Source organism: Microplitis mediator, chromosome 7 (genome assembly GCF_029852145.1).
Source record: "Microplitis mediator isolate UGA2020A chromosome 7, iyMicMedi2.1, whole genome shotgun sequence".
Classification (NCBI taxonomy): domain Eukaryota; kingdom Metazoa; phylum Arthropoda; class Insecta; order Hymenoptera; family Braconidae; genus Microplitis; species Microplitis mediator.
The window spans coordinates 5,325,303-5,352,635 of NC_079975.1; the positions used below are offsets into that span (position 1 = coordinate 5,325,303).

A 27,333-nucleotide genomic window follows, 5' to 3' on the forward strand; every position below is an offset into this window, starting at 1 on the left:
TTCTGTCAAATTACATTCAGATGACGGCCGTAGATTTGCATCAACTTGCACGCAAGTATTATCCAGCCGAGGCTTACCAGAAAGTTAGACGTAGATGCTTCACTACAGAACTTGCTAAGCAATTCTATTTAGAGGATGGCTATCAGGGAATCTATAGATTGTATACAATGTAAATAAACAAATTAACAAAAAATTTATTGATACAAGAAAATTGTAAAATTCTATACAAAAGAATTATTACCAATTTTTCGTTAGATTTTTTACTCCTGGAAAAGGAATTTAAATCTACTGACCTAAACTGTGTTAATTATTTAGATCTATATATATATAATAGTAATTAATATTTTTATGTCTAAAAGATAAATACTTATGAAAATTTTTTCTTAATTTTATTCGACCACTAATTTAATTACCAAATTAGCATAGAGACAACTTTAAGCTGTCATAAAAATGTCTTTTAAAAGGACAAGACAAGTTTATTTTGCCTTGAAGCCGAGTTTTATTTTATATAAATAAGACAGACAGATGTTGGTCCTAGAAGCTATAGAAAATTTGCTTTTTTTCCCGTCTTAAAAAAGTTATTTCATTAAAAAAAATCTTTACATGACTTATTTGACAATTAATTTGTCAAATAAGTCATCTATTTTACGGTCATCTACAGTCACGGTATTTTATAAAAATATATACTAGCTTTCTCTATTTGCTTTATGAAATTTGTAAGTAAATGATGCAAAAAGTTTCCATTATTTCATACCCGGTATTTGATTTTCTTAAATTCGTAAATAATTGTAAAAAAATTTTAATAGTTTATCAATTATAAATTTATTTTAAAAATCAATTTTACACTTAAAAATAATTATTATGATATTTTAGGCAGTTTTTATAAATATAAATTTTATTGGATCATTATAAATATCAATATCCATATAAAATAATAATTTATGTTGCTTTATTTTTATTTTTTTATACAATTGACGTTTCCTTAATAAGTAGCATCCGTTTGTTTAATCACTCGTATCAAAAAAATATCCGTTCATTTTATCAACGCATGCAGACATTAAGGGAACGTCGATTGTATTCTTACATTAGAAAAGAATATATTTTTTTTTCTTAGTTTCATATTGACTTGAGATAATAAAAGAAATAAACCAACTTAAATACTTGAGTATGAATTGAAAATGATTATAAACAAAATGAATAGTTACAGTAATTCAAAGTTATACGTCAAATAGTAATAAAAAAATATAAAAAACTTTTCTTCATAAGTCATTAATCACTTAAATTATAAAGACAATGTTTACATTTAGTTATTAATTCCCTCAAGTCAGTGTTACTAAAATAGTCCATAATTAATCTCATGCAAGGATACGGTAAACTTCGAATAATGTTAAAAACGGGATATTCAAAAGCTTCATCAAACAATTTTTTTTTCGTAAGACCTTTTTTGAAACAGCCACTGATAATAATTGCATACAGCGGGAATTTAGATTCGTAACTTTCAGATCTCAGTGTTTCAAAAATTTTATCTTTATTTAAATACATCATCAATCGATAAGAATCGGCAGTTACAAAATCGTAGTAACTTATATTATCCGCTATTATTTCACGTTTCATTTTTTCTATTTCTTTTTTGTATCCCTCCGAATGCCGGGAAGGCTCTTTCGAACGATTCATAAAATCGTTGTTATTTTTTTCACTTACATACAAATTTAAAAATTTCATTTTCACAATATGCTCCATAAATTCATCAACTATTTTTCTTCGTTCAGCAGGAGCCACCTCCCATAAACCACACTCAGCATCATCGTCACAATAACGATTTCTAAATAATTTTTTATCCAGAGCATAATCAAGACAAGTGTATCCATTATTGCATGTCGCGTTAATATCCGCGCCATTTTTCAAAAGCGCGACAATTGACCAAACTTTTCTGTATCGAAATGCCACATGAAGCAGAGTTCTACCCCATTTATTTTTTGCATTGACATCCGCTCCGTATTCAACAAAAAGGTTCGTAATTTCAACATTTTCATAATTACTAAGAACGCTGTTAATATAAATAATCGAAAAGCCCTCACAGTTTCTCACAGTATTAAGGTCTATTTTATGTTTCAAATATAAATTAGCATCCAAATGTTGTAAAATCAGTTTAACTCTGCCAGCCTCTTGATCTGGCATTGAATCGTTTAAAACGAATGCGAAATTATCGTAGTCTAGTTTCAAGTTTTTATCAATTATAAGATATTCAAAAATATCTTTTCCGCTGTAACGATCAACTTTAGATATTGGCATTATGCCTTTACTATCTTTTATGTTAACATCAGCTCCTTTGTCAATAAGTAATTTAACTATTTCAATATTATTTTTTTCACAAGCTAAATGTAAAGCTGAACATTCTTCATTATCCTTCAAATAGAATCTGTCGGGCTTATCTCCGTACTCAAGAAGACATTTAACGACTTGGTACTTTTCTTTGGCAATGGCGATATGAAGAGGGCAATAAAATAACGCTTGATATTGATTATTTTCATTAGATATCGTGTCTAAGCTATCGATAGCTCCATTGTTCAGTAAAAGTTTTACTATTCCTAGATAACCTTTTTCACAGGCGATGTACAGCGCAGTGTCTGATCTGTAGCCCGTATTGTCAACGACATTAGCATCGACTCCACGTTCCAATAATTTTTCTACGATTCGATAATACCCTTTTTGCGCGGCTTTGCATAAAAAATTAATTGTATTCATTGCTTCGTTGATGTTAATTGTAAGACATTTAGTCAAAAGTTTTTCCACGAGTTCCGTACGATTTTTATCCAATAAATCGATTAGTAGTCTTATGTAAACGGAATCTTTGATGTTGGTGTCAGATATATGGTTAACAATTAAGTCAAGTATCTTTTCGTTGGTTTCTTGCATTAGTAGATCGAGTGGATTAATGCGGAATAGATTTTCTTTATTGATATCAGCACCTCTGTCCAGGAGAGCTTCAACAATTTTATCGTCTTGATTCATCACTGCCAAGTGCAGTGGAGTATTGTGGTAGTTTTTGTTGCTGGTGTTTACGGGGGCATTTTTTTCAAGAAGAAATTCCATTATTTCAAATTGTTTATTTTCAATAGCAATGCGGAGAAGTTCATAGCCATCTAGCCATAAGGGGTCATATGATAATCCAAAGGAATTTATATTTTCCTTAACGATTGCAGAGTCTCCTTTAATGATAGCAATCATGGTATTGTAAGGTGGATAGTCATCAACATCCATTTTTACTATTCGATCTATAATAATAAAAAAGCATGTTAATTAAAAAATATGTCAATCTACAGGTTAATTATAGTAATTAAATTAATAGTTATAATTAATTAATTAAATAAATGCACAAATTTATTATAAATTATAGATTTTGACTCAAGTTAACTTATGGACTTTGATTCAAGTTACCAGACAATTTACTGTCAACTTAAAGGTAACTGCTTGCTCTCCAACACTTTCCTTTAAGTTACCTTTAGAATACGGCAGTAGCATGTAGTTAACGTACGATTAGGGTGGCTATCAGGGAAGTTTTACTGTTATTATCATTCCCAAGTAGCACAGAGACAACTCTAAAATGTCTTTTCGAAGGACGAGATAATTTTTTCTTATATGAATAAGACAAACAGATGTTGGTTCTAGGAGTCATAGTAAACTTGTCTTCTTTTTCCTATCTTAAAAAAGTCATTTCAATTGACTTGTGTCAAGTCTTTTAAGCAAATATTTTTTCAGTGACAATTTTCTAATGGCTTTGTCACCATTTTAGTGCCTTATCGATAGGTCAAAAAACAGCTTCAAACTGGATATCGTATAGGTGTCAAAGCAGACAACTTTAAAATGTCATAGAGATGTCTTTTAAAAAGACAAGACAAATTTTATTTTGTCTCAAAGGCAATTTTTTCATGTCAGTTCTAGGAGTCATAAAAAATTTGTCTTTGTTTTCCTGTTTTAAAAAAATAATTTCAATTGACGTCATTTAGATGACTTATTTGACAATTATTTGTAATTAAATTTTCGCCGCTGTTTGTTTCAAGTGTTTAAAGCAGATACTTTTTAAAATAATTTCTAGTTGTTTTGTCAACATTTTGGTGATTTATTTACAGATCAAAAAACAGCGGCCTCAAAACGGCCATCTCATAGATGTCAAATGCGCTACTTGGGTTCTTGGGTCTAGATTCTTACTTTAAGAACATTCTCAGAAAGTGCCCCCCGCTTTATTAAAAAATTCAATGACTTTCAACTGTCAAAACTATCAAAATTTTATCAATTAAAAATAAAAATTAAAGCATTAATTGAAAAAAGGACAACGTAGTTGCCATGCCGCCATGATATAGAATTTTAAAAAAATTACTTACAGCTTATCCATTAGAAGTTAAACAAAATTTGATGAATAAATTCTAGCCTACGAAATTTGAAAATTATAATGACCAAAATCCACATGAAGATTATACTGAAATTTTAACAAATTTTGTTTTAACTTCCAATTGATAAAAACTGTAATTGTTTTAAAATCTATATCTCAGTAAAATTGCGACTACGTTGTCATTTTTTCAATTAATACTTTGATTTTTTTTAATTAATAAAATTTTGATAGTGATGACAGTTCATAAAAAATAATTGATTTGTTGACAGGTTAAGTTACAAAATTAGGTCGCTTACCTTATTTACTTTTTATATTTAAAAAAAAAGTAATCATTGAGCATAAAAATATCGAGTGCTAATTATTTTACTTTAATAATAATCTAATTATTCAATATTTACGGAATCTATAATTCCTAGCTGATAAAAGTGAATACATTTATTTACTACACATTTGCGTCTTTGTTTTTCTTCGCCGCATTCGGTTTGAAATAATTTTTTACATAAAGACCTAGAGTTACCAACTTAACTATTTTTAACCAGACATTAGAAATCTAAAACCCGGATGTTTAAAAAAAATCCCGGTCATTTTAATTATCCTAAGAAAATAAAAAAAATTGCAAGATTTTCTTTTTCTAAGCGAACTTCATATTTTGGTTTTTATTAAAATAATAATTAAATTTTGAATAATTATGAGCAACTCTTCCTAATAATTATTGTTTTGTTGACACACATTTTCTTATTAAATGTATGATTAAGATTCTCAATCTCGCAGATATTTTTAAATACTCAATTTTTTATTAAATCACCGTCTCTGCTTCATAAATAATCATAAAAATTTGGATAATCATAGAGATTAAAACATAATTTAGCTTAAAGTATTGCAGCGATTGCACTGAATTTCAATTTGTTTCTTTCTTGTGACCACAGATAAAAAAGTTTAGCTGCTAAATTTAAATACTTTATTATTATTTTTATTGTCTATAAGCTCAACGTTAAAAAAGCTCACCCGTACACTCTTAAGAACCAGGACATGTTCGAAAAAACCTGGACGGATGGCAACCCAATACTATCCCTGCTGTAAATTTTTCGAAATTTTCTCTGAAAAACTCAGTTCTAAAGTTCTAAAGACTTTTTCAGAGTTATTCAGAGAAAAGTCCAAAAAATTTCCACCAGGGATCACAATATTTAGTATATATTTTCAAATAAAATATACAGTTAACTTTCATAAAGTAACAACTAAATCGTATTTTCATGAAAAAAATCTAAAAAACGGTTGACCCCGTGGGCCAACCCCAAAACTTCCTTCTGTTTTTGAGCTCTCGAAGTTAAAAAACGTTTATTTTGTTGCTCAATACGTCGATATCTGATGAAGACTCGATTTTCGAAAATCACTCCCAAACCAATAACTTCCCTTTTTTTGAAATTTTAAATTTTCATAGCGGGAAGTTAAAAAAAAAGTTTTTTTTATCTTCTAGTTCACATCAAATGTATTTAATAATATATATCCACATATACATATTAAATCTGTTTATTTTTTTCAAAATGGTCACTAAAGAGGAAGACTACAAAAAAACGTATTATTTATGTCAAAGTGATGTAGTCAATCAACGAAATGTTACCTAGAAATAATCAATTTAATACTAGGTATAACTTTTCCTCAATGTGTAATAATTTTAAACAGATGTGACTTCAAATAATTCAAAAAAATACTTAATTGGACGTAATGTCTAGACATAAAAAAAAATAAATAAATAAATAAAATCTAGATAATAGGAATTAGTAAGGGTTTTATATTTTTTGGTTTATCAAGTTTATCAGACCCAACATGAATGAAAGCATCGCGTTCTTCCGCATCAGTAACAAGATCATTCCAAAGTGAATTTTCCTGTAAATAAATAAAATATTTAAAATAAAACAAAATAAAAAATAATGATACTGATAATTAGAAAAAAAATAACTAACCTTGTACTTATTTAAATTACCACATATTATCAAAGTATGTCTAGCCCTTGTCAAACTGACGCAAAGTCTGTGGGGATCATCAATGTGATCAGTGCTAGTACTTTTGACGCATGACATCAGAATAATATCACACTGCGAGCCTTGAAAACAATCTGACATTTTTACAACTTTGATATTAATCCTTTCTTTACGTTCTTTGCTAATGCTGTTAAATCTGCAAGTTTAAGTAAAATAAATATAAACTAGTCTTTATATTCGAAAAAATCTGAAAAGCAGTTGACCCTGTGAACCCCAAAACTTCCCGCTAAGGGAAGTTAAAAATTTAAGATACTATTGTTTGATTTAAATATCAAAATTTTATTCTGCTGACCTTTCTTCTTGATCCAGCAATTTTATTATTAAATCGCGTTGTTCTTCAAAGGGTGCGATGATACCCAAGCTAATTTTGAAATTAAATTTTTCCAAATACATGAGCATTAATAAAGAATAAACAATATTGACGACTAGTTTAGCTTCTCCAATATTTGTTAAGCCATCTCCATCTTCCGGCGATGTGTGGCTAAGTAATTTGTACTTGTAAATACCCAATGGGTAGATAGAGACTCCATTTTTTAAAATTCCATTATAAAAATAATTATTAGGCCACTGGGCAATTGCTTTTACCATACGGTACTGAGTATCTAACATCAAAACAGGAGTTTTATTCTTTTTTTCAAATACTTTTTGCACTCGATGAAGTAATGATTTGTCCAAATTTTGAATTTTCCTTGCTTCCTATATAAAAAAAAATATTAATATCAGTTTGTAGACAGTAATAATATATAAAAAAAAAATAAACGTGTACTTCAGAATTTAATCGAGGTTTAAACTGTTTAGGATCACCAACTAGAAATAAAATTTTAACATCCAGTCTTAAAGGTAAAAATGTTTCTAGTTCTGAAGCTTGAGATGCCTCGTCAACAATGCAAACTGAAATCTTTAAATTCCTGTAAATATTAAATTAGTAATTTTGTTAACAAGAAAAGGGATTAAGATATCAACTGCATTAAATATTCTTACTTTAAATAATTTCTGTAATAAGAAGATTGACAAGTCATCAATGTACTGACAATTACATTGCTATTAGACAAAAGCTCTGATACAAAATCTGTTTTTTTATTGTTATCTACATCTTTCTATAAAATCATAAAAATAGAATTATATTATTTTATTAAAATAATTAAATTATTTAAAATAATAAATTTAAATTGTACCGTAAGTGTTAAAAATGATACTGGTTTTACTAAAACATTCATTTTTTCTTCAGAACCCAGACGAATCAGATTAAATTTGATATTTTTTTCTAAAAAATATTCAATGAAATTTATTAATTACCATTATAATTAATCTATTAGTGTAATTAATTAACTTTGCTTTACTTTTGGGCTTATAATAAAAATAAAATTAAAATTGATAAGACACTTACTTTCGAGTTTTGGTTTTTCATCCAAAAGCTGAAGAACAATTGAATCAATCGCTAGATTAGATTGCGCGCATACTAATATACGGTCAGTACTTTTTCTGCTTATCATTGAGAAAATACTATTCATAATAACTTTTGATTTTCCTGTTCCAGCAGGTCCTGAGACGATACATATTTTTGGTTTGTTTTCCTCAACTGTTTTAACAATTCTTGCCATAATTTCCAATTGTTTTGAGTTCAGATTGTCCTGTTGCAAGCATAAAGATTTAAAAATTATTATAATAATAATAACTTTGTATTGAAGAAAATTAAACAAGAATTAGGGGAGGAAAGTTACTGAAGATAAGAAACTGAAAGAAGAAATTAATGAGCAGTGGGCAAGAATAAGATGCAGTAACATTGGCAAAAATTTTTTTTTCATTCTTTGTTTTTGGATGTAGTTTTAAAAAAAAAATTAGTAGGGTAAGAGCACCAGTACCCAGCCTCTAACCAGTGGCCAGCTGGTCATATACTTCAACATTGGCTCAAAATGTATATAGATATAATTTAACATGAAGTGGCTGGGTACTGGGTCTCTTACCCTACAACTAAAATTATTTATAGGTCTTTTATTTTTTTGAAAAAAATCCAAATTGTTTCGAGAATTAACACTTTCAATTTTTGGTATTTGTTTAGAAGAGGGGCTAACACCTGTTTCAATTGCCAAAAATTCAATTCTGGACATATCAATTCAAATCCAATATCAACTGCCATTATTTATAGGCGGATTGAAGATATAATTGCTTATTTAGGTGTTATTTAAGCATTAATAAATTGTACGTGTATACCAAAGGTATAAAATTTGCTAGATTTACAGATTTAGTTTGAAATTTTTCTGTTCCGTGCTACACTGCACCATTTGACATATTTTTCTTATTATTCTATGTATTGACTCTTAAGTCAACCACAAAAAATTTAAGATATATGCCTATTTGCCATAATTTCTGTAGTTTCGTCCTAAGTACGTTAACGGACTCGTCAGTAAGGCTATGTTAACGCACTCTTGCCTTAGACTACATCTCTTACTAGTACGAACCGGCGTAAAACCGTGATGTGGGCTTCAGCCAGACACTATACTAGTGAAGGAAGGCGGATACCGTCCAAATTACTTATAACAAAATGTTAGGTGAGCTGTTGTGCACCTTTGAAGTATTGAAATAACAGAAATATGCCGATTTTCCACTATTACAAGAGTTCAAAAAACCTTTGTAGCTCTTAGTTAGACTTTTCTATCGCCACCGTCCATCTTACGGTATTAATAAAATTAATTATTAGTATTTATTAGAAATTTATTAAATTTATTTTGGAAAATTTGCATGATTTCTGCCATTTTTTATCAATTTTGCACACTTTAGTTACAAGGTTCGGATAGATATCTTGTGTTATAGACATAAATGCATACAGAAAATTTAATCCGCCGTGTAGTAGAACACGTGGAAAAAGTTTAATTATAGATCTTTAAGGTGTAAGCACTTGGAGCTTTTAAAAATGTGGTTAGCCCCGATTCCACACAAATACCCAATTTTTTATTAAAAATTCATAACTTTTTTGGGTTGGGTAAAAAATTTTGAAAATTTCTTGAAAATATTTTTAATGAGGTAAAAAAGGAAGAATATTTTCAGCCAAATCAAAAGGGGACGAATTCAAAGACTGCAAAGTTTTACAGATGAGAAATAAAAATTTATTTATTTATTACTTTGTATTAAAAGATCTATTCTAATATGTACCTGAAGATGGGGACGTTTTTCGTGTAAGGATAAAAAAAATTAGAAAATTAAATCTACTGGATGACTAGATTTTGGAAATATTTCGCATATAGATGTTGGTATGTCAGTCAAAAATCTTAGGCCACCCCAACCTCCAGGGGCCAACTATCCCATAAGTAGTCAAATTACATAAATTTTTTTTATTTTCGTTGCGCAAAGACGTTCCGATCTTCCGGTACATACTCTAATTACAATAATTACCTGTGTAACTGGTTGAATCTTATCTTCATCATTGATTGATGAAAATTCATAGTAAGCCAGTGTTGGGTTTAGTATCGCTCTATTTAATGGAGATTTAGGAAGATACAGTAATGAATTTAGATAATTTGAAATAACTGACATTTTTATCTTGATTGGTTCTATAGTTATTGAATCTGGAATCTTACTATGCCCCAGATATTTTGTCATCAATTCGTATGTTAATTCATACTCAGTTTTATCTGACGATTATTGAAAAAATAAAATTAGTAAATAAAATAATAAATTATTTTTTACTTATTAATTGCAATAAAATATTTATTACCAGGTACTTGTTGTCGACTAAAATATTCAATGTAAGCAAATTGTTCTTGATTTTCAGCTAACGGATTATTAAATTTAACCAGAGTATTGTGATGCGGATACCAGTCTTTCGAATCAGATTTTATTTTAGTACGAACTTTGAAACTAAAAATTTTGTCGTGTACATTAATATCGTGATTTACTTTTAAACATCTGCCTAATAACGGAATCTTGAACAATTCGATGCTGGGAGCCCTAGATTGTAATGTTTAAGTATATGTATAAGCATCAATAATATAAATTACTAATCAAAGAATATAAAAGAATGATAATTTTTGTATTTAATATTAAAATACAAACTTAGTTTCAATATTGTCGTCTTCTTTACTGTGAGATTCCATCATATCATACCAAAATTCATGGACTAATACAGGCAACTGAGTTTTGCGATAATCATCAAAAGTATCATAAGATAATTTTGGAGAAATCAATTTCATTGATGTAACAATCGATCTTTTTTTATCATGTTCTAAAAACCATTTTGGACTCCACTGTAAGACTTGATACAGAAATTGGTTTTTTAAAAATCTCACGTTATTACTCTCGACGCCGACTGGATTTTCCATATCTATATAAATGATAAATTATATTTTTATAAAAAATCATATATGAGTATTGACTATTAGTTTTTTAATTGTACGATTAATCATGATACTGAAGCTAGCCGACGTCTAATAATTTTTTGATTTTTTTTAAACAATAAATTATGAAAAAAAGAATATTTGAAAAAATTGCACCTGTAGTTTTTTAAATTTTCTACATGTGCATATTTTTAATTTTCGTTTTTTTGTAATTTATTTGTTGTAAAAAAAATCCGAAAGTTAATAATAGTCTGCTAACTTCAGGATCATAATTAATCAGTTTTTTTTTACAACATATATAATAGGGGGGGGGGGGGGGGGGGCGAATACTCTGAACTTACGAATTATTCGATTTTAATTACGAATCGAATAGTTATATTATAAATATATCGAGAATTAAATAACAATAGAGGATTAATTTTGGTTGATAAAAAATTTTTAAATTTTATTTGATAAAACTGACTGAGTTTTCATTTAAATAAATATTAAATAAAATGCAGTAGAAAATTATTTAAGTTTTAAAAAAATATGACACCCAAGCGGAATACTCTGGTGCCGACATAAAAAATATATCATCTTACCATATAAATGTTGTCATATATCTTTATCAAACGTGCAGTATAATTATTTAATTTATAAAGAACATAAATAAGTCATATACTTCATTTTTACCTTCAGTAGCAATTGTTATTTTCATTATAAATTGTATTGTTCAAACAGCGAAGCGCGTGGATAAAAAATGTGTAATTAATGAACACATTGAAGATACAACGCAATCTATAATCTGAATACGAACCTCGCTAAAAAATAAAACAAAAAAAACCCTATTGCGTCATACTCATCGACATCTAATTCGATAGATCGATCTCTATGTAGTTGTTTGAAAAGAGTATCGATTGCAAACTCGATGAACGTAAACTTTTTCTGAAGCTGTCACTGGAAGCGATTTAATAATTAAATTAGGAAGTGGTGATCAATCATTAATAGGATAAAAAATATTATAATTTGAAGATTTCATATTTTTATAAAATTAATAATTAATTTATATCAATTGAATGATAAAAGAAAAAAAATAAGTAGTGATAAGTTTAATTACGAGTTGAATTGTTAACTAAAAATAAATTAATTACTGATTTTAAAACCGTGTAATTTATCAATAAATATATGACAGGTAAATAAAAATATTATATATTAGTATCAAGTTTCGTAAGGGTTAAAAAACTTGAATAAAATATAACCTATCATTCCATGTAATCTATTTTAATGCTGTTTAAATCAGTGATAGATTCGATTCAAAAGAAATTATTTTGTTTTTACTAATGTAATTGTATATTAAGAGATGTTTATTTATTTATTAGTATTAAAACTGACTGTTATAATAATTATTGTCCTAGACAGATGAATGAATTGTTTAAAAAAAGTATGGGAATAGTATTGAACGTAGAAGATAAAAATGTAATGAATATTTCAATTAAAATAAGATAAACTTTTTTTTTCTAATTATCAGAAATTCGATACTGCTTCAGGGTGCTCGATTCATCATTATAATCAATGGTAAAGTATGAATTACGTTCTTGTGAGTCTTTGATAAGTGAGTCCCACATATCATTTTGCTGGAAAACATTAAAAATTTATATAAATATGTTTTAATCAAATTGTTATTGTTGATTGATAACGATTAACTTACGTTGTATTCAGCAAAGTTGCCGCAAATAATGAGAGTATGTTTTGCACGGGTTAAACTGACACATAGTCGATTTGGACTATCAATAAATTTAGGCTCTAGACTGCGGACACAAGACAGGATGATAATATCACAGGCTGATCCTTGGAACGCGTCTCCCATTTTCACTACAGCCAACTGAAATTTATCTTTACGATCGTTACAAATATCAGATGTCCTGAAAATATTATTAAAATTGCAATTAGAAATTTTTTAACTCGTGAACGTCTATAAGAATGTATATAAATGTATATACCTTTTATCCAGCATCTCTATTATTAAATCACGTTGTAAATCAGAGAATGCAATGATACCTATATCTATTTTAGAACTCAAAGTCTCTAATTTTGCTTGAGTCATTAGAGTGTAGGCAATATTGACTACTAATTTAGCCTCTCCAATATTAACGTAGCCTCCTTCTTCTTCAGGAGACGAGTGATTGAGTACTCTGTAGTTGTAAAAACCCAGAGGTCGAACGGAAGCGCAATTTTTTAATGTACCCTTGTAGAAAAACTTATTGGGCCATTCTGCGATTGCATCTGCCATTCGATATTGGTCTTCTAGTGTCATAATCGGGTTATTTTCTTCCTTTTCAAATTTTTTTTGAGCTCTCCAAAATAGCGATTGTCCCAAATTGTTATCACATACTTCCTGCAAATTTAATAAACGATGGTATCATCAATGGCTTGTTACATTACAGACATAAAAATGTTATCGAGCATTTCCTGAAAATTAAATGAACGATAGTATCATCAATGGCATGTTTACATTACAAAAATAACAATGATATACCTCAGAATATACTGTGGGGCAGAATTGCTGGGAGTCACCGACAAGAATCAAAATTTTTACACCAAGCATCAGTGGTGTACATGTTTCAACTTCTATAGCTTGCGGTGCTTCATCAATAAGACAAACTGGAACTGGTATGTCTCTATACTCAATAAAAATTTTTTTATTAATTAGTTACTTAAAAATGAAATCTATGCAACAACACTAGCTCTTACTTGAAAAAACGTAGAATATAATTATTCGAACAAGATGCTAAAGTACTGCAAATTACATTAGCATTTTTTAAAATTATCGAAGGATTTTCACCTCGGATTTTTTTCTACAACAAAAAATTAAATCCCGCTTTAAAAAAGGTTTTTTTCATCAAATTAAAAATGAAAATTTTAAATACCCTAAGACTTGCAAATGAGACTGATTTGACTGTTTCGTTCATTTTTTCCTCTGAACCTAGACGAATCACATTAAGTCGTATGCCATCTCCTGCAGGTAACATTTAATTTACTCAATTAGTTATTACATAATTCGAATTTACACTACATATATTCTAAATCTTACTTCCAAGTTTTGATTTTTGACCCATTAGCTCTAGAGTAATTAAATCAGTTGCTAAATTCGACTGTCCACAAACTAAGATTCTTTCAGTGCTCTGTCTGCTCAGCATTGAAAAAACGCAATTAGCGATAATTTTTGATTTTCCAGTGCCTGCGGGTCCTGAGATCATGCATATTTTAGGTTTGTTTTCCTCGACTGTTTTAACAACTCTTGCCATAATGTCCAATTGCTTCGAGCTAAGAGTGTCCTATTGCAAACATAAGGATTTTAAAATTATTATCATAATATCATTGTCATAATATTTCAATAATTACCTCTGTGACAGCAATAACTTTATCATCATCAACTGATGAGAATTCGTAATTATCAATCGTAGGTTTTAGAACCGCTTGACACAACGGAGTTTGCGGGAGATTTATTAATGAGTCAATAAGTGTCATATATAATGATGTCAAAGTTACTGATACTAAACAAATAGTATTTGGAATTTTTTTTCTCTCCGTATGTTTTGTTGCTATCTCATATGTTACTCGATCTTGGGAACCATTGAATAAAATATAAAAAATAATGATTTTGTAACTCAAAGACATAAATAATTAACTGATTTTTAATTAAAAATTTAACAAAGTAATTTAAATTTTTATTACCATGTATTTGATCCTGAACAATGTTTTGAATTAATGCAAACTGTTCGTCATTATTTTCCAACGGATTTTTAAATTTAACCAGAGTACCAACGTTTGGAATAAATGTGTGCGACAAAGACTTTGTTGAGCGTAATTTCAAGTGCAAAATCTGGTGGTTATCAGAATCGACTTCAGTATATCTACATGAAAATAGAGTTTTAAATTCTGAATTATCAAATGATCTGAAAAATTAAATTGTTAATTTAGTAAATATCGATATACAAATACATGAGTGATCGGGTACAAGTTGCCGGATCGGGCACTAGGTCTACTCTACCTTATATATATATATAAATTAAATTAAATTTTTAATATAAATACTCACTTGTAATTATTATGAACATTATTATTGCGAATTTCCAAACTCGCTTTCAAGTGATCCCAGAAATCATAAAGCAAAAGTAATAACTGAGTTTGATAATAATCATCGAAACTATCGTATGATAATAATGACGGCTTTATTTGTAATGGCAAAATTTTTTTTAACTCAACAGTACTTTCATTTCCTTTTGTAAACCATTTTGGGTTCCACTGAAGAATATGATATATAAATTCTTCTCTTAATTTTTTCGAACCCGAATAATTGTCTCTTCGTAAACTTCCCATTTCTATTTAATTATAAAATAAAACTAAATTAATTTATGCAATTTTTAATCGCTGAATTAAATTAAGAAATTTAACTGCGGTGATGTAAAAAAAAAATATCGGCTTTATAAATTAATAACTTTCAAAATGGATGCACTCAAAATTCGATATTTTAATAAAAATAATTATTCCAAAAAAATTAATTAAAGTTATGATTCAAATATATATAATATATTTAAAGTAAATAGATATGGATACGCAGTTTGTTCTTTTGTTAATTTTGACTGATATATCATTAAAATATTTAATTATTTGTATGTGATTGTTAAATACCTTCAAATATTTTTTTATACTACGAAAATATTAAAAACGTAAATCGACAATACGTCACTACAATAATATGAACCTGAGAAATTGATCACTTTAAACAAATGAAAATTTCGCATGTCCACTCATAAATGCGCAGTTTATTTGCAACTCAATATATGTGTACAATTATGTCAAAAATGACATGGGTATCTTTTATTTTAATAATTATATAATAAACTCACTCACTTTTTAGTTCCAAAATATGCTAGAATCTAGTCTTATAAAAAATAAATTTAATCATGTACCTTTTTAAAAACTTCCTCAAGATCAAGTGACGTATGCGCGCTCAGCCGCTTAACATTTGAAACTGAACCTAAAATGTAATCGGCATATTTTGTTTACGGCGGCTGGTCCAGATAATATTGAACCTATTGAAAGATTATAAACATTCAGATTTTTTCTAAGAAATATAAATCGTATATATCAATAAAAAACAAAAAAGATTGACTATAGACAAAACCATGGTGTATTTTGCTGGATAGCAATTTATTGTAAATTGTGATTATTGATAAATTTATAAAGTTTTTTTTAAAACGATATTTTGCTGATAAAAATAAGTAAAATTATGACACGATAAGATATGAATTTCTAAAGATGCATTTTTTTTTTATTAGTTGGTTGTTTATTAATTTTAATGTCAATCATGTGAGAAACAAGGAAAAATGAATTAAAAAACAAATATCTAAAGTAAATTTAGAACTCAAAAAAATTTTAAAATTAGAAAATTTTTTTACAGTTTTTAAAGATATTAAAATTACTGTTACTGAATAGTAATCTTAGACAGCAAATGTAAATAGTCAGATAAAAACATTTGGTAAAAATTAATAAAAATCATTAAATCGTGAAAAAGGAATATTAATTAGTATAATTATCATCGTTGGAGTGTTACGATTAATTTTTTATCACACTATAAAATCATTTTTTGCTAAACTACAACATTTTAAATGTACTAAAATTTTAAAGAAATTTTTCAATTTCTTAATTCTTTTGCTTATACAAAAAGAGGTAAAAATGAATAAAACAATGAAAATTTAATAATTTTCTATTATTTAATTATAATTCTTTTAGGTGCTCATTGTTCCTTTTAAATAAATGATAATAATGTGCATAGTTGTATAATGGAGGAGTTTTTATCTTTATTAATATTTTTCTAAGAATGGCATTTGCTAATTAACAATTCCAAAGCTTTAAAAGATTACACAGAGTCACACTACGATAAACAAAGTTATAAAATTATTTTTCTTTAGATCCAATATTATGATATTTAATACGAAAGAATGGGAGGAAATACAACGAGAATAATAATCTCATGTCATGATCTACATCAACTCACTCTATGACTTACGTCATTGTTTTTCTTTTTTCAAAGCGACGGTTGTTATAGTGATGGCAATGATTGCTCATAACGCAAAATGCATTAAAGTAAATAAATGTGTATGTATGTTCTCCTTTTTTTTATTACTTTTTGATAAAATATCTTAAAAAAATTGTTAGAAGAATTCTTTTTTCTAATTATCAGAAATTAGATACTGCTTCAGGGTACTCGATTCATCATTATGACCAATGGTAAAGTATGAATTACGTTTTTGCGCATCTTTGATAAGCAAGTCCCACATATCATTTTGCTGGAAAACATTAAAAATTTATATGAATATGTTTTGATCAAGTTGTTATTGTTATTTGATAAGGATTAACTTACGTTGTATTCAGCAAAGTTGCCGCAAATAATGAGAGTATGTTTTGCACGGGTTAAACTGACACACAGCCGATTTGGATTATCAATAAATTTAGGTTCTAGACTACGGACACATGACAGGATGATAATATCACAAGCTGATCCTTGGAACGCGTCTCCCATTTTCACTACAGCCAACTGAAATTTATCTTTACGATCGTTATAAATATCAGATGTCCTGGAAATATTATTAAAATTGCAATTGGAAATTTCCTAACTCATGTACGTCTACAAGAATGTATATAAATGTATCTACCTTTCATCCAGCACCTCTATTATTGAATCACGCTGTAAATCGGAGTATGCAATGATACCTATATCTATTTTAGAACTCAAAGTCTCTAATTTTGCTTGAGTCATTAGAGTGTAGGCAATATTGGCTACTAATTTAGCCTCTCCAATATTCACGTAGCCTCCTTCTTCTTCAGGAGACGAGTGATTGAGTACTCTGTAGTTGTAAAAACCCAGAGGTCGAACGGAAGCGCAATTTTTTAATTTACCCTTGTAGAAAAACTTATTGGGCCATTCTGCAATTGCATCTGCCATTCGATATTGGTCTTCTAGTGTCAAAATCGGGTTATTTTTTTCTTTTTCAAATATTTTTTGTGCTCTCCAAAACAGAGATTTTCCTAAATTGTTCTCAAGTACTTCCTGAAAATTTAATAAACGATGGTATCATCAATGGCATGTTACTTTACGAAAATAAAAATGATATACCTCAGAATATACTTTGGGGCAGAATTGCTGTGAGTCACCGAAAAGAATTAAAATTCTTACACCAAGCATCAGTGGATTACATGTTTCAATTTCTATAGCTTGTGGTGCTTCATCAATAAGACAAACTGATACCGGTATGTCTCTATACCCAATAAAATTTTTTTAATAAATACATACTTATTTAAAAATGAAATCCATCTGACAACGCTAGCTCTTACTTGAAAAAAGGTAGAATATAATTATTCGAACAAGACGCTAAAGTACTGCAAATTACATTAGCATTTCTTAAAATTATTGAACGATTTTGGCGTCGGAATTTTTTCTACAGCAAAAAAATCAAAACTTGCTTTAAAAAAGTTTTTTCATCAAATCAAAAATCAAAATTTTAAATACCCTCAGACTTGCAAATGACACTGATTTGACTTCTTCGTTCATTTTTTCCTCTGAACCTAGACGAATCACATTAAGTCTTATGCCATCTCCTGCAGGTAACATTCAATTTACTCAATTAGTTACTATATAATTCAAATTTACACTATATATATTCTAAATCTTACTTCCAAGTTTTGATTTTTGACCCATTAGCTCTAGAGTAATTAAATCAGTTGCTAAATTTGACTGTCCACAAACTAAGATTCTTTCAGTGCTCTGTCTGCTCAGCATTGAAAAAACGCAATTAGCGATAATTTTTGATTTTCCAGTGCCTGCGGGTCCTGAGATCATGCATATTTTAGGTTTGTTTTCCTCGACTGTTTTAACAACTCTTGCCATAATGTCCAATTGCTTCGAGCTAAGAGTGTCCTATTGCAAACATAAGGATTTTAAAATTATTATCATAATATCATTGTCATAATATTTCAATAATTACCTCTGTGACAGCAATAACTTTATCATCATCAACTGATGAGAATTCGTAATTATCAATCGTAGGTTTTAGAACCGCTTGACACAACGGAGTTTGCGGGAGATTTATCAATGAGTCAATGAGTGTCATATAGAATGATGTCAAAGTTACTGATACTAGACAAATAATGTTTGGAATTTTTTTTCTTTCCATGTGTTTTATTGCTATTTCATATATTACTTGACCTTGAGAACCATTGAATAAAATATAAAAAGTAATGATTTTGTAACTCAAGTACTTAAATAATTAACTGATTTTTAATTAAAAATTTCACAAAGTAGTTTTAATTTTTATTACCATGCATTTGATCCTGAACAATGTTTTGAATTAATGCAAACTGTTCGTCATTATTTTCCAACGGATTTTTAAATTTAACCAGAGTACCAACACTTGGAATAATTGTGTGTGACAAAGACTTTGATGAGCGTAATTTCAAGTGCAAAATCTGGTGGTTATCAGAATCGACTTCAGTATATCTACGTGAAAATAGAGTTTTAAATTCCGAATTATCAAATAATCTGAAAAATTAAATTTTTAATTTTAAATATAACGTAAAAGACTTAGTACCCAATCAGAGAACTTGTACTCGATCACTCCACGTATTTGTATATCTATATTTAGTAAATATCAATATACAAATATATGAGTGATCGGGTACTGGGTCTCTTACCTTATATATATTAATTAAACTTAATTTTTAATATAAATACTCACTTGTAAGTATTATGAACATTATTACTGCGAATTTCCGAACTCACTTTTATGTGATCCCAGAAATCATAAAGCAAATATAATAACTGAGTTTGATAATAATCATGAAAACTATCGTACGATAATAATGACGGCTTTATTTGTAATGGCAAAATTTTTTTTAATTCAACAGTACTTTCATTTCCTTTTGTAAACCATTTTGGGTTCCACTGAAGAATATGATATATAAATTCTTCTCTTAATTTTTTCGAACCCGAATAATTGTCTCTTCGTAAACTTCCCATTTCTATTTAAATATAAAATAAAACTAAATTCATTTATGTAATTTTTAATTGCTGAATCAAATTAAGAAATTTAACTGCGGTGATGTAAAAAAAAAATTTCGGCTTTATAAATTAATAACTTTCAAAATGGATGCACTCAAAATTCGATATTTTAATAAAAATAATTATTCCAAATAAATTAATTCAAGTTATGATTGAAATATATATAATTTATTTAAAGTAAATAGATGTGGATACGCAGTTTGTCCTTTTGTTAAATTCGACTGATATATCATTAACATATTTAATTATTTGTCTGCGATTGTTAAATAACTTCAAATGTTTCTGTATACTACTAAAATATTTAAAACTTAAATCGACAATACGTCACTACAATAGTATGAACCTGAGAAATTGATCACTTTAAACAAATAAAAACTTCCCATGTCCACTCATAAATGCGCAGTTTATTCGCAACTCAATATATGTGTACAAGTATGTCAATAATGAAATGTATATCTTTTATTTTAATAATTACATAATAAAACTCACTTAATTTCTATTTTCAAAATATACTAGGATCTAGTCTTGTAAAAAGTAAATTTAATAATCTACTTTTTAAAAAATTTCCTCAAGATCAACTGACGTATGCGCGCTCATCCGCTTAGCATTTGAAACTGAACGTAAAATGTATTCGACATATTTTGTTTACGGTGGCTGGTCCAGATAATATTGAACCTATTGAAAGATTATAAACATTTAGATTTTTTCTGAGAAATATCATGGTATACATAAATAAAAAAAAAAAAAAGGATTGACTATAGATAAGGCCAAGGCGTATTTTGCTGGATAGAAATTTATTGTAAATTATGATTATTGATAAATTTTAAACAGTGTTTTTAAAAACGATATTTTGCTGATAAAAATAATTAAAATTATGACATAAAATTGGAATTTTCAAAGATGTATTTTTTTATTATTAATTGATTGATTATTTATGGTAGTGTCGATCATGTGTGAGAAATAAAAAAAGTAAATTAAAAACAAAACAATTATTTAAAGTAAATCGAGTATTGAAAAAATTTAAAGATTAGAAAATTATTTTAAAGTTTTTAAAGATTTCAAAAATACTGTTACTGAGTACTGATTACTGAACAGTAATCGGAGACAGCAAATGTAAAAAGTCAGGAAAAAAAATTGGGTAAAAACTAATAATGAAAATTTTTTAAGAAATCATTAAATTATATGAGAAAAATAATATTAATAATTCTTTGGAGTGCTGCGATTAATTGTTCATCACACTTTAAAATCATTTTCTGGAAAATTGCAATATTTTTTCATTAACTAAAATTTTTAAGAAAATTTTTCCATTTCTTAATTCTTTTGATTATATAGAAAAAGGTAACAGTAAATAAAACAATAAAATTAATATGTTTCTATTATTTAATTATAATTATTGTAGTTGTTCAAAATTCTTTTCAAATAAATAATAATAATAATAATAATGTGCGTAGTTGTATAATGAAGGAGTAATAATCTTTATTAATGTTTTTCCAAGAATGGCATTTGACAATTAACATTTCCAAAGCTTTAAAAGATACCACAGAATCACACTACGATAAACAAAGTTATAAAATTATTTTTCTTTAGGTTCAATATTATGATATTTAATACAAAAGAATGAGAAAAAAATACAACAAAAATAATGATCTCATGTCATACTCTACATCAACTCACTCTATGACTTACGTCATTGTATTTTTTTTTCAAAGCCACGGTTGTTATAGTGGTGGCAATGATAGCTCATAACGCACAATGCATAAGAGTAAATAAATGTGTATGTATGTTCTCCTCATTTTATTACTTTTTGATAGAATATCTTAAAGAAATTATTAAAAGAATTTTTTTTTCTAATTATCAGAAATTTGATACTGCTTCAGTGTACTCGATTCATCATTATAATCAATGGTAAAGTATGAATTGCGTTTTTGCGCATCTTTGATAAGAGAGTCCCACATATCATTTTGCTGGAAAAGTTTAAAAAAATTATATAGGGGAAGGGGGGGCAAAAGGGGGTAGGGTAGGCAAAACGGGGTACCCCCAAAATTTGATAAAAAAAAATTTTATATTTTAAATGGTTTTTAAACATTCCAAAATCACTTCTGTAAATATAATTAAGCGTTACTTTGAATTTTTTTGGTAAACTTTTTCAAAAATCAATTGTCAGTTGAAAAATATTAATGACGTTTGTTTTATGATAAAAACTATTAAAAATTTTTTTTCTTCTTTCGTATCCAATAAACATGTAAAATATAATTTTTCTTTATGTAAATTACTTGAAAAAAAATTCAACTTAATCAAATTCGTTTAAAATCCAGAAATTTTTTTTTTTTTACCTTTTTTAGGGGGTACCCCACTTTGCCCGCAAAAATGAAAAATTTTTTTTTCAACGGTAACTGAAAATTTCTTCTGTTTACTTTGAATATCATTAAAAAAAAAAAGATTTAGCGTATTTGAGTCCTCGAAAACTTGGTATTTCCTTAAGTACCCCCTTTTGCCCCTCCCTCCCCTAAATATGTTTTAATCAAATTACTTTTGCTATTTTATAAGGATTAACTTACGTTGTATTCAGCAAAGCTGCCGCAAATAATGAGAGTGTGTTTTGCACGCGTTAAACTGACACACAGCCGATTTGGATTATCAATAAATTTAGGTTCTAGACTGCGGACACAAGATAGGATGATAATATCACAAGCTGATCCTTGGAACGCGTCTCCCATTTTCACTACAGCCAACTGAAATTTATCTTTACGATCGTTACAAATATCAGATGTCCTGGAAATATTATTAAAATTGCAATTAGAAATTATCTAACTCATGTACGTCTACAAGAATGTATATAAATGCATCTACCTTTCATCCAGCATCTCTATTATTAAGTCACGCTGTAAATCAGAGAATGCAATGATACCTATATCTAATTTAGAACTCAAACTCTCTAATTTTGCTTGAGTCATTAGAGTGTAGGCAATATTGACTACTAATTTAGCCTCTCCAATGTTCACGTAGCCTCCTTCTTCTTCAGGAGACGAGTGATTAAGTACTCTGTAGTTGTAGAAACCCAGAGGTCGAACGGAAGCGCAATTTTTTAATGTACCCTTGTAGAAAAACTTATTGGGCCATTCTGCGATTGCATCTGCCATTCGATATTGGTCTTCTAGTGTCATAATCGGGTTATTTTCTTCTTTTTCAAATATTTTTTGAGCTCTCCAAAATAGCGATTGTCCTAAGTTGTTATCAAGTACTTCCTGAAAATATAATAAACGATGGTCTCATCAATGGCTTGTTACATTACGGACATAAAAATGGTATACCTCAGCATATTTCGTTGGAGAAAATTGCTGTGAATCACCGACAAGAAATAAAGTTTCTACACCAAGCATCAGTGGAATGCATGTTTCAGCTTCTATAGCTTGCGGTGCTTCATCAATAATACAAACTGGAAGTTGCATGTCTCTATACTCAATAAAAATATTCCATTAATTAGTTATTTTATAACTGAATTTATATGATAGCAGTAGCTCTTACTTGAAAAAGTGCTTCATATGAGGATTTAGGCAATACGATAACGTCCCAGCAATTACATTGGTGTTTTTCAAGAGCATCGAAGCATGCTCATCTCGACACGTTCTCTATGATTCAAATTGATAGTATTTTCATCAACATTATAGTTAATATATCTATTAAATAAAAAAAAAAAAACTACAATACTTTTAGTCTTTTAAAAGATACTGGTTTCACTTTTCCATTTATTTTATCTTCCCGGCCGATTCGTATTATATTTAACCGTGTCCCTTTTTCTGAAAGTAATAATTACTACAGTTAATTCCTTAATTATTATTTAATAAAATATTAAATTGTATTCATCAAGAGTTCTTGTAATTACGCAATAACTTTTTCTTTGCATCTAATAATTGTAAAACAATGTAATCAATCGCCCCATTAGATTGTCCACAAATTAATATTTTGTCAGCACTTTTCCTGATTAGTATCGCCAAAACACTTTCGACAATGATCTTCGATTTTCCCGTTCCCGCGGCTCCCGAGATCATAAATATGCCAGGTTTTTTTTCCTCAACTGTTTTAACAGTCCTTGCAATAATATCCAATTGTTTGGAGTTTAATTTTTCCTAATAATAAAATTATATTTAAATAACGATACAGTCGACTACCCGTCATAAGCCTGCCCTTCATAAGCCCATTCCCCTCAATCGGGAGTTACTGAGTCCAAACAGTTTCCCCGCTTAATCACTCTAAAGAGTTTCGTACTAGAGAACCCGTTATAAGCCTTCGTTAAAATTGTCTAAATTATAAACTAACAATAGGAAAAAATATCCAAATTAATGATGAAAATTTACTATCTATGTTTCGCGGATAATAATTTAATCATTATTAAGTAAAATATAATTTATTATTCATAATTGTATTCATTAATTACATCCAAAGCTTCTGTTACAATTGAAAAGTTTTATTGAGCATTAAAGTTGGTCAATAAAATTATTATTTTAATTATTACTGTAATCAATACCGTTATCATTATAATTTTTTGCACTTAAATTATTATTAGTGTAAAAAGATAAGTATTTATTTTAGCGCCATAAGCATCAGGAAAATCGAGATAGTCGCGTATGTAACAAAATGTAAATATGACGTTTAAAATGATATAAAATAAATCAGGTTTATAACGGGTAGTCGAGAACAAAACTAAAATCACAGTAGTGGGAAGACTGAAATTTCAAGAAAAATTTTCTCTACGTCCCCTAGACCAGGCTTATGACGGGTAGTCGACTGTATTATAGAAATATTAAAAATTACTTTATCAATATTGTCATTAAATATTAATAATTATACCTCAATTAATGGCTCAATTTTATCATTGTCACTAATTGAAGAAAATTCATATTCTCTAATATTTGGCCTCAAGATCGCTTCACACAATGGAGATTTAGCAATATTTATCAATGAATCAATATAATCCATATATCTTGACAGGCTTGGCGATACTGATTCTAAAATTATTGAATCTGGAATTTCCATATTTTCTTGATACTTAATTATCAAATCATAAGTTAATTGATATTTAGGTTGCCCTGGAAAAGTAAAGTGAATGCTATAAAATTAATTACTCATTTTATAATTTATAGCGACTTGATATAGAGTATAAAATCATTATTTGGTAACCGTGTATTTTATCAAACAGAACTGAGTCGACACTTACGTATTCTTCAGCATTTTCATTTAATGAACTTTTAAATTTTGCTAAACTACTTCGACTCGCATACATTACATTCAAACCATACGGAACTACAGTTCTCATTTTAACACGACAAACTTTGTCGTTTGCTGAATTTACTGATATACATCTCAATGTCAATGAAGTTTTTGATAACGTAATGTCAGGCGCTCTGCAATAAAAAATAAAAACTTATTGATGCTGAGAAAAAATGTGAATTCTTAAAATAAATACTCACTTTTCATATTTTTCACCTCTTAGACTTATATCTTTTAATTGATACCAAAAGTCATAAAGCAAAGATGATAACTGAGCTTGATAATAATCATCATAATTATCATAAAATAATGATGACGGTTTAAGCTTTAGTGGCACAATAGAATTTAGTTGAATTGTACTTTCATTATTTTCCGTAAGCCATTTCGGATCCCATTGAAGTACGTAATACAAAAATTCTTCCCGCAATTTTCTTGTAGTATTTTTATTAATCGGCTCAAGTGTTCCCATTTCTACTGTTAATTGATAAACAGGTGATTTATTAATTGATTAGATATTAAATCATTAGACAAAAAATTTCAATTAATTCACGGTTATGATCACTTTTGATGCATACGTTAATAATTTTTTGATTCTAATAAAAAGACGATCGTTTATTATTTGTTTTTTTTTTTCGTATTAATTTAAAAAAAAATAACAAAGTTGCGATTTCGTCGCGACATTGATTAAAAAAAAATTACCTACAGTTGTTATCAATTTTGAGTTTTTTTGGTAAATACATAAACGACATTTAGTAAATACACATTTCATTAAAATCTTCATGTCAATTTTTTAATTCGAATTTTTAAATTTCGTAGGCTAAAATTTTATTTACCAAATGTCCTTTGACTTTTAATTGACAACAAATATAAGTAATTTTTTTTTTTTTTTATTAATATCTGGAGAAATTGCAACTACGTTGTCCTTTTTGGAATTAATGCTTCAATTTTTTCTAATTAATTATGAAAATTTGAATACGTTTATGACAGTTGAGTCATTAAATATTAAAAAAAGTGGGGGCACTATCTGAGGATACCCTTAATAATAATAATAAAAAAGTATCGATGAGTAAATTGTTAAGGTCGATAAACAGTAAAACTTAAGACATGTTTAATGAATTTAGAAGCAACACTCGGGCAGTCGCGTAGAAACTATGGATTGTATTGTTAATATTAATCAAATAATCAGTTATGTAATTTATGAATGTTGCATGTTTATTCTTATATGCCGATAGTGATACTATCGAATCCGATACTTCTGTATATGAATTCAAATACTTTAATTGGTCCATTGTCATATGAGTAGACAGAAAAAAAAATATGTGAATTATTACTTCGGAAACGATAAGATATAAGTAGAATTTGAAATTTTATGTCGATAATATGATGCATATATAAATATATCGTCGCTGAACTTTTTTAATTTTCAATCCGAAAATATTAATACAGTTCGTATGTAAAAGTCGAAGGTATTAAAATCATTTTGTGCGATGATTAACACGTTTAACGACACGCCGTTATACCCAAAAAAATATTTTTTCGATGGGTTGGAGTTTTATTGGCGAATGCTTCAAATAATAGATGGTCCATAAAACGAACAAAACAAAAAAAAAATTAGGCAAACTTACTTTCAAATTATTAGTTTGGTAGTTTACTATTTCGGGTTACTCTTCTTTCTTGTTACTATTTCTTGAAGTAACTTATTTTATTTTTCGTACACTTATGGGATTCCCAGAGAGTATAAGTATAGACTACTTGTCAAAGAACACGTTTTTCAACTACGTTATGACCTAGACCGTTACATAAAAGCAGTTGAATTTATCGCTCGATGCGATAAACAATTGTCGGAACATTGATTGTTTATCTGAGAAAAATTATTCATACTTGTATATCTTACTAAATAATTTTTTTCTCTATTGGCCGTGATAATTAATTTTAAATCATATGGAGAAATATTTTTATTACATTTAATGTCAAAGTGGTATTTTAATAATTCAAGATTTACATAATAAAGAATAAAGCTGAAAATTTTTTAATTAACTTCACTTGATTTATAATAAGACGTCTAAATCATAAATAGGAACTCATTCAGAACTTATCAAGACGTCATTTTGCTATCTGGGGATAAATATAATAAAAGCATGTATGTATGGAAGAAAAAAAACATTTAAATGAATTTTTTTTCATATCCTACGATTATTTTTCACT

The 27,333-nt window shown here is 28.2% G+C and overlaps 5 protein-coding genes across 10 annotated transcripts; all 5 read right to left on the minus strand.

Annotated features, from left to right (window-relative positions):
• Positions 1-877: 877 nt before the first annotated feature.
• On the minus strand, positions 878-5,787 carry LOC130671650 (putative ankyrin repeat protein RF_0381). The gene is made up of 2 exons (XM_057475690.1): positions 4,687-5,787; positions 878-3,275 (listed from the first exon to the last, which is right to left on the minus strand). The coding sequence occupies exon 2, from the start codon at positions 3,259-3,261 to the stop codon at positions 1,270-1,272; it is 1,992 nt and encodes a 663-aa protein (XP_057331673.1). The 5' UTR covers positions 3,262-3,275; positions 4,687-5,787; the 3' UTR covers positions 878-1,269.
• A 224-nt stretch (positions 5,788-6,011) lies between these two features.
• On the minus strand, positions 6,012-11,573 carry LOC130671649 (uncharacterized). Of its 2 annotated transcripts, none has more exons than XM_057475688.1 (11): positions 11,433-11,573; positions 10,480-10,747; positions 10,142-10,374; positions 9,820-10,058; positions 7,817-8,060; positions 7,605-7,693; positions 7,411-7,526; positions 7,196-7,337; positions 6,722-7,125; positions 6,352-6,565; positions 6,012-6,274 (listed from the first exon to the last, which is right to left on the minus strand). In XM_057475688.1, exons 1-11 carry the CDS (start codon positions 11,455-11,457, stop codon positions 6,152-6,154), a joined length of 2,097 nt encoding a protein of 698 aa, XP_057331671.1. In that variant the 5' UTR covers positions 11,458-11,573; the 3' UTR covers positions 6,012-6,151. The 2 variants fall into 2 exon arrangements, with proteins under 2 accessions (XP_057331671.1, XP_057331672.1); XM_057475689.1 differs by having other exon boundaries at positions 11,342-11,539.
• Positions 11,574-12,098: 525 nt separating this feature from the next.
• On the minus strand, positions 12,099-15,718 carry LOC130671726 (probable helicase senataxin). Of its 2 annotated transcripts, none has more exons than XM_057475787.1 (11): positions 15,654-15,718; positions 14,839-15,121; positions 14,475-14,695; positions 14,142-14,362; positions 13,831-14,074; positions 13,667-13,755; positions 13,491-13,594; positions 13,276-13,417; positions 12,740-13,134; positions 12,448-12,661; positions 12,099-12,373 (listed from the first exon to the last, which is right to left on the minus strand). In XM_057475787.1, the coding sequence occupies exons 2-11, from the start codon at positions 15,117-15,119 to the stop codon at positions 12,257-12,259; spliced, it is 2,028 nt and encodes a 675-aa protein (XP_057331770.1). In that variant the 5' UTR covers positions 15,120-15,121; positions 15,654-15,718; the 3' UTR covers positions 12,099-12,256. The 2 variants fall into 2 exon arrangements, with proteins under 2 accessions (XP_057331770.1, XP_057331769.1); XM_057475786.1 differs by lacking the exon at positions 15,654-15,718 and adding an exon at positions 15,432-15,587.
• Positions 15,718-21,678, minus strand: LOC130671724 (probable helicase senataxin). Of its 3 annotated transcripts, XR_008990559.1 has the most exons (13): positions 21,547-21,678; positions 20,350-20,535; positions 19,538-19,820; positions 19,121-19,341; positions 18,788-19,008; positions 18,477-18,720; positions 18,313-18,401; positions 18,138-18,241; positions 17,920-18,061; positions 17,459-17,853; positions 17,167-17,380; positions 16,813-17,092; positions 15,718-15,835 (listed from the first exon to the last, which is right to left on the minus strand). XR_008990559.1 is itself a non-coding variant. In XM_057475785.1 (12 exons), the coding sequence occupies exons 3-12, from the start codon at positions 19,816-19,818 to the stop codon at positions 16,976-16,978; spliced, it is 1,986 nt and encodes a 661-aa protein (XP_057331768.1). In that variant the 5' UTR covers positions 19,819-19,820; positions 20,350-20,535; positions 21,547-21,678; the 3' UTR covers positions 16,514-16,975. The 3 variants fall into 3 exon arrangements, 2 of the variants coding, with proteins under 2 accessions (XP_057331768.1, XP_057331767.1); XM_057475785.1 differs by lacking the exon at positions 15,718-15,835 and having other exon boundaries at positions 16,514-17,092; positions 19,121-19,299; XM_057475784.1 differs by lacking the exon at positions 15,718-15,835 and having other exon boundaries at positions 16,514-17,092.
• Positions 21,679-21,689: 11 nt separating this feature from the next.
• On the minus strand, positions 21,690-27,038 carry LOC130671727 (uncharacterized). Of its 2 annotated transcripts, XM_057475788.1 has the most exons (11): positions 26,754-27,038; positions 25,329-25,602; positions 25,076-25,262; positions 24,709-24,947; positions 23,744-23,987; positions 23,569-23,657; positions 23,386-23,489; positions 23,172-23,313; positions 22,711-23,105; positions 22,419-22,632; positions 21,690-21,824 (listed from the first exon to the last, which is right to left on the minus strand). In XM_057475788.1, exons 4-11 carry the CDS (start codon positions 24,892-24,894, stop codon positions 21,708-21,710), a joined length of 1,491 nt encoding a protein of 496 aa, XP_057331771.1. In that variant the 5' UTR covers positions 24,895-24,947; positions 25,076-25,262; positions 25,329-25,602; positions 26,754-27,038; the 3' UTR covers positions 21,690-21,707. The 2 variants fall into 2 exon arrangements, with proteins under 2 accessions (XP_057331771.1, XP_057331773.1); XM_057475790.1 differs by lacking the exon at positions 26,754-27,038 and having other exon boundaries at positions 25,329-25,730.
• Positions 27,039-27,333: the final 295 nt, after the last annotated feature.

Bases quoted from the DNA above. Each gene is read 5' to 3' on its own strand.
- LOC130671650 (XM_057475690.1), bottom strand. From the start codon at position 3,261: ATGGATGTTGATGACTATCCACCTTACAATACCATGATTGCTATCATT.
- LOC130671649 (XM_057475688.1), bottom strand. From the start codon at position 11,457: ATGAAAATAACAATTGCTACTGAAG. The intron at 7,694-7,816 runs GTAAGTGTCTTA...AATATTTTTTAG, and splicing joins TGAAAAACCAAAACTCGAAA to AAAAAAATATCAAATTTAAT. The intron at 7,126-7,195 runs GTACACGTTTAT...TTTTTTATATAG, and splicing joins AACCTCGATTAAATTCTGAA to GAAGCAAGGAAAATTCAAAA.
- LOC130671726 (XM_057475787.1), bottom strand. From the start codon at position 15,119: ATGGGAAGTTTACGAAGAGACAATTATTCGGGTTCGAAAAAATTAAGA. The intron at 13,135-13,275 runs GTATATCATTGT...TTAAATTTGCAG, and splicing joins GCCCCACAGTATATTCTGAG to GAAGTATGTGATAACAATTT. The intron at 12,374-12,447 runs GTAAGTTAATCG...AATGTTTTCCAG, and splicing joins GCAACTTTGCTGAATACAAC to CAAAATGATATGTGGGACTC.
- LOC130671724 (XM_057475784.1), bottom strand. From the start codon at position 19,818: ATGGGAAGTTTACGAAGAGACAATTATTCGGGTTCGAAAAAATTAAGA. The intron at 19,009-19,120 runs GTAATAAAAATT...ATGGTTCTCAAG, and splicing joins TGTTCAGGATCAAATGCATG to GTCAAGTAATATATGAAATA. The intron at 18,242-18,312 runs GTATTTAAAATT...TTTTTGCTGTAG, and splicing joins TGTCATTTGCAAGTCTGAGG to AAAAAATTCCGACGCCAAAA.
- LOC130671727 (XM_057475788.1), bottom strand. From the start codon at position 24,894: ATGGAAATTCCAGATTCAATAATTTTAGAATCAGTATCGCCAAGCCTG. The intron at 23,658-23,743 runs GTAATTACAAGA...TATTACTTTCAG, and splicing joins TGCAAAGAAAAAGTTATTGC to AAAAAGGGACACGGTTAAAT. The intron at 23,106-23,171 runs GTATACCATTTT...TTATATTTTCAG, and splicing joins CTCCAACGAAATATGCTGAG to GAAGTACTTGATAACAACTT.